The sequence below is a fragment of the Crocodylus porosus genome, unplaced genomic scaffold (assembly GCF_001723895.1).
Source record: "Crocodylus porosus isolate Cpor-Errol unplaced genomic scaffold, CroPor_comp1, whole genome shotgun sequence".
Taxonomy (NCBI): domain Eukaryota; kingdom Metazoa; phylum Chordata; order Crocodylia; family Crocodylidae; genus Crocodylus; species Crocodylus porosus.
The window spans coordinates 8,353,726-8,359,195 of record NW_017728886.1 but is presented as its reverse complement, the minus strand read 5'-3'; the positions used below and the strand labels follow the sequence as shown (position 1 = coordinate 8,359,195).

General features: G+C 50.3%; 1 protein-coding gene across 1 annotated transcript in view; it reads left to right on the top strand.

The window, feature by feature from the left end:
* Window positions 1-498: 498 nt before the first annotated feature.
* Window positions 499-5,470, top strand: part of ACAA1 (acetyl-CoA acyltransferase 1) — a 15,931-nt gene continuing 10,959 nt past the window's right edge. The window contains exons 1-5 of the mRNA XM_019530051.1: window positions 499-708; window positions 857-950; window positions 1,041-1,098; window positions 3,802-3,881; window positions 4,221-4,263. Of these exons, the coding sequence (XP_019385596.1) occupies window positions 508-708; window positions 857-950; window positions 1,041-1,098; window positions 3,802-3,881; window positions 4,221-4,263 (476 nt within the window). The 5' untranslated portion in view covers window positions 499-507. The remainder of the gene's footprint in view (window positions 709-856; window positions 951-1,040; window positions 1,099-3,801; window positions 3,882-4,220; window positions 4,264-5,470) is intronic.

Below are 5,470 nucleotides of genomic sequence, written 5' to 3'. Positions count from 1 at the left end.
CAGCCTGCAGCTTGAGCTACGGGGCAAGGACTCGAGTGTCGCAGTCACAGATGAGGAGGGTGGGAAGGGACCTCCGGAGTCGCATCTGGTGCAACCCCCCGCTCAAAGCAGGCCCAGGCCCAACTAGAGCATCGCAGCCACCGCTTTGTCTACCCATGTCTTGAAAACCTCCCGGGGATGGAGAATGCACCCCCTCGCTGTACAGCCTGACCCAGTGCTTCCCGGCCCGCCTAGTGGGAGAGCTTTTCCTAACACCCCCGGCTGCACCTGCGAGGCGAGCAGGGGGGCCGGCAACTGGCCCTGTCCCGGGGGGGGGGGCAGAACTACAAGCCCCGGCATGCACAACGCGGGGCGGCGCGGTGCATGGTGGGCCCACCACCCCCAGCAGCCCTCGCACGCCTTTGGGGCGCCATCTTTATGCAAACGAGAGGCCGGGGCCGCTCTAGCCGGGCGGGCGGCGCTTTATAGTGCTCGGCGGGGCCGCTCTAGCCGGGCGGGTGGTGCTCTATGGCGATGGCGGCCAGGCCGGGTGGCGAGCGCGCGGTGCGGCGGGTGCAGGTAGTTTTGGGCCATGTGTCCGGCGGCGGCTCCTGGGCCGCCGCCCCGGCAGCCGCCCCCTGCTCCAGCCGCGACCCAAGGGCCGAGGATGTGGTGGTGGTGCACGGGCGGCGCACCCCCATCGCCCGCGCCCGCCGCGGCGGCTTCCAGGTAGCGCGGCCTAGTGGGGGTGCTGAGGCGGCGGGATGCTGAGGCGGTTGAGGGGTGGGGGTGCTGAGGGGAGGGGTGCCCCCCTTTCCCTGTGCCTCCCGGGGCAGGCCGCTCTCACCAGCGCCTTGGGCCCGTGCCCCCCTCCCAGCACACGACCCCGGACGAGCTGCTTTGCGCCGCGATGACGGCCGTGCTGCGTGACGTGCGCCTCAGCCCCGAGAAGCTGGGGGACATCTGTGTGGGTGAGTCCCGCCAGCCCCCCGGGGGCTCGGGGAGAGTTAATTCCCGGGGACGGAGAGGACTCGACTAATCGGTCGTGTGTTTACGCGCAGGCAACGTGTTGCAGCCGGGCGCGGGGGCCAGCGTTGCGAGGATCGCGCAGTTTCTAAGGTGAGCTGTGTCCCGGCTGGATCGAGCTGTGTTGTGGGTGCCCGGGGGACGGGGTCAAGGGTCGGCATGCAGCCCTAGCTGCTCTTTGCTTAGAAGTTAATTTTTGACTCCTGATGCCAAGGCCGCCAGGTCTGTTCCCCTCCCTTGTTCTGCTCCTTCCCTCTCCGTTTTAGGAAGGGGGATGATATATCCTTAGGTGTAATTTGTTCTCTTCAGTAGCGATTATCAGATTTTCTTCTCATGCCTTTGGCAGCAGGCAGGGCAGGGTGGCACCTTAGAGACTAACTGGTTTGGAGAGGAATAAGCTTTCATAAAGCTGCAGCCTCCTTGCTTATGTATACATTATTACAGTTAAGGGTACTCCTTGCTTAACTTCATCCCGGTTAACGTTGTGTTGTTATTACGTCGCTGATCTATTGGAGAATGTACTCGTTTAAAGTCGCACAATGTTTGGATATAACGTCGTTTGGCTGCCACCTGCTATTGGGCAACTACCGTGACGTAATTGGATTCGCTTAACATCGTTTCTTGTAAAAGTCGCATTTTCCAGGAACGTAACTATGACATTAAGTGAGGGGTACCTGTATGTGAAATAGTTACGTAATGCATTATGAATGTATTGCATTATGTTATTGTGCGTCTTTTAAGCTAGAGAAAGCTAGGAGAGAGGGAAGGGAAAGAGGTGGCTTGGGGACTTAGGGGGTCTTCATATCGTTCCCATGTCCGGCTGTGCCTGTAAGTCCGGTTGCTCTCACTAAGTCATATGTGATCGGCAGCTCTGCTTAGTGCAGTGCCTGGTGCTGTAATACAATGGTGCTAGCAGAAGGACCGAAGTCCTGAACATTTACTCCTGGCACCCTGTAAGTCAGAGTTGAGATCCTTTTAATAAGACAGTTTCACTGCTGCCCTTTGTGCTGGGTCTGTCAGTCACAAAACATGTGACTTCACTCTCCAGAGACTTGCAGCGCAGCACAAACAACAGGTGCAACAAGTCATTGGCAGTCCATGGCCCTGAACACTGGAGAGGTTGGTGGTGGACGGGTTGTTTTCGACCTGGAGGGATGTGGGCAGTGGAGTCCCCCAGGGCTCGGTCCTGGGGCCTGTACTGTTCAACATCTTTATCAGAGATCTAGATGCGAGTGTGGAAAGCATGCTGTCCAAATTTGCCAATGACACAAGTTGTGGGGCGAGGTGGGCACGCTGGAGGGGAGGGACAGAAACCAGCTAGCTCTAGACAGGTTACAGAGGTGGGCAGATGAGAATAGGGTGTTTAACGCAGACAAGTGGAAGGTGCTGTATCTAGGGAGAAGGAACCAGCAACACACCTACAGGCTGGGGAACTCCCTTCTTATCAACACGGTGGCAGAAAGTCATTGTTGTCTCCAGGATGAACATGAGCCACCAATGTGAGGATGTGGTCAGTAAGGCTAACTGTACCTTATCATGCATCTACAGATGTATCACAGGCAGGTCCTGGGGGGTGATTCTCCCCCTCTTCGTGGCATTGCTCAGGCTGCAGCTGGAGTACTGCATCCAGTTCTGGGTGCTGCACTTCAAGAGGGTTGTGGCTAGCATTGAGAGGGTCCAGAGGAGGGCCACTTGCATGGTCAAGGGGTAGCAGGGTAGGCCCTACAAAGAGAGGCTAAAGGACCTGAATCTATTCAGCCTTCACAAGAGAAGACTGAGAGGGGATCTGGTGGCCATTTACAAACTCATCAGGGGTGACCAGTGGGAATTGGGGGAGGCTCTGTTCCCCCGGGCACCACCTGGGCTCACTAAGAAGAATGGTCACAAATTGTTAGAGAGAAGGTTCAGGCTGGACATAAGGAGACATCAGTTCATGGTTAGGGCTGCCAGGCTCTGGAATGGACTCCCAAGGGTGGTGGTGCTCTCTCCTACCTTGGGGGTCTTCAAGAAGAGGCTGGACAGCTATTTGGCTGCGGTGTTATGACCCCAGCACTCATTCCTGCGTGGAGCAGGGGGTTGGACCTGATGATCTTTTTAGGTCCCTTCCAACCCTAAGCATTATGAAACTACAGTGTTATCTGCCCTTTGGGTCTGGAACTACAGAGAACATTGTTTGGAAGCTTGAACCTGCGTCTTCGTTTTCTTCCATTATGATTTAAGTGTTTCCTGGAAATGACGGGCAGAAATACCTGATGTTGGGTGGGGAGGGGGAGAGTTGTTAAATTGAGCTTCTTTTTAATGGAATTTTATCATTCAGGATGGGTTTTTTGTCCAGGTTTTATTGTCAAGTTGACTGATTTGTCTTCTGTCAACTACTCATGAGCCAGTGAAGGCATCCACACTGGTTGCAAACCATCAGTGACTGTCATGTCCTTCTGAATTTTTACAAAGCCATTTTGCCCCCTCAGTATGGCATGTGACCTTGTCTAACCCAAAATCTTGACAAATGAAATGGGGCTGCCTGACACTCTTGCAAAGAACATCTGTTCCAAGGAGACTCATTTCTAGCTTTAACAAAGTCGGCTCTGGCAGGTTGATTCCAGTCGCCGATCTGGTCTGGAGACAGTTTTCACTGCTGTTGGCCTAGGACAAAATGCAGCAAAGCAGACCCTGCCATAGATGGGTTTGTCTTTAGCACGTTTTGTTCAAGAGCAAATATAAGGAATGAGGTTTCTCTTCAGTTGTATTGTTGGGTGTATGAAGTCTTCGACTGACTCTATCTTTGTTTTGCTTTAGTGGCATCCCAGAGACTGTACCTATATCGTGTGTCAACAGACAGTGTTCCTCTGGGCTGCAAGCTGTGATCAATATAGCTGGTAAGCATGCAAGGTATTGATCTTCCCTGTTGGAGTCAGCCTGTCCCAGTTTTATAATCTCATCCCTAATTCTGTCTTTTACGTGTTTTCAATACTTGCCTGTGCCGGACTGGTTGTAGCCTTCAAACCTAAAAGCCTTTTGTGAAAATCCTGTCATTTAATTTCTGTAGAAATTATAGCGAGATGGAAGGGCTGAAACTGTCTTATCTGAAAATCATTTAAAAAGAAAATGGTTTGGCTTACACTGGGGCAGATTTACATAGTCCTCTAGCTAGACGTCATTGAACCAATGATTGCTGTAGGCATCGGTAAAATATTGATAAGGTATCTTTGTTGCAGGCGGCATCAGAAATGGGTCCTATGACATTGGCTTGGCATGTGGGTAAGAGTATTTCTATGCAGATATTTACTCCTTTAGCCTTTAGTAGTATTTTGCTGCTTTATCATCTTTCATGTGGGGATCTTAAAGACCTTTACTGATGCACTTCAGTATTCCCTTGATTTGGATGCTGTCTTCACTTCAGTGATTTGTAAACTGACCATGTGAAATTTGAAACCTGAATCCAAATGAGAAGTCACCTTTGGGTGCCTAAAGCATATGCTCTAAAAAGGTCTGAATTTTTCAGAAGCACTGAATACACATCCTCTGAAAATCATGGTCTTTTGAAGTGTCTCCATATCCCCAATGTTCTCTAGAAATTGTAGGCCAGAGTGATTTGTCCTGGAGTTTCATGAAGTAGTGGGCAATGGTCCTAGTTAGGCATCCCATCATTACAGACCCTTTTTAGGGAATATATTAAGCTTCTGATATCCCACCTGTAGAGCCTGGTATATCTAACAGCAAGAGTGCCATTTGCAAATGGCTGTGTACAAGCCATTTCATCAGCTGGTGTTGGTCTCAAATTCCAGTTCTTTCAGGTGCTGAGATGATCATCACATCCATACTAATCGGTGCGTCTTATAGAAGTGGAGGAGGTATTTCTTTCTGGAAAGATAAACACAACTGACTTAATTTGTGGAGCTTCACTGGTTACGGCTGATGATTATTAATAGGATTTGCAATTGAATATATTGTCGTATAAAATGCATTGCTTCTCTGTATAAGTAGCAATGATGATGTGAACCAGCAGATAATGCATTTCAGAAAAATCTGAATTATGCAGGAGCAAACTTGCAAGATGGTAGTGTTTTTGTTTTGGTTTTGTTGTTAGGGGGTTTTTTTTATTTTTTTTATTTCTCCCAAATTTCAAGCCTGGCCTGGGTTGCTCTTTGAAATCAATATGGTGATCAGTGAGAAATCTCTTGGTTTGCCGTTTCTGATTGGCTTTTACATAATTTGGTGTCATCTAGTCTGCTTATGCAGTACCTTTTTTATTCACAGTGTTGAAGCTGTTAATTTGCTTCCAGCCTAAATGTTGCATCATCTGGGAACCGTGACTTCCTTGCTCAGGTTGTAACACCATGTGTCTGGTGTTGCACTTGCTTGAATGCTTTCTGTAGTGGCTTGCTTAACTCCTGGCTTGTCAGACTTCTAGCCCTGCTGTTGTTTCATAGTTTCTAGAGTCGGAAGGGACCTGAGTAGATCATCT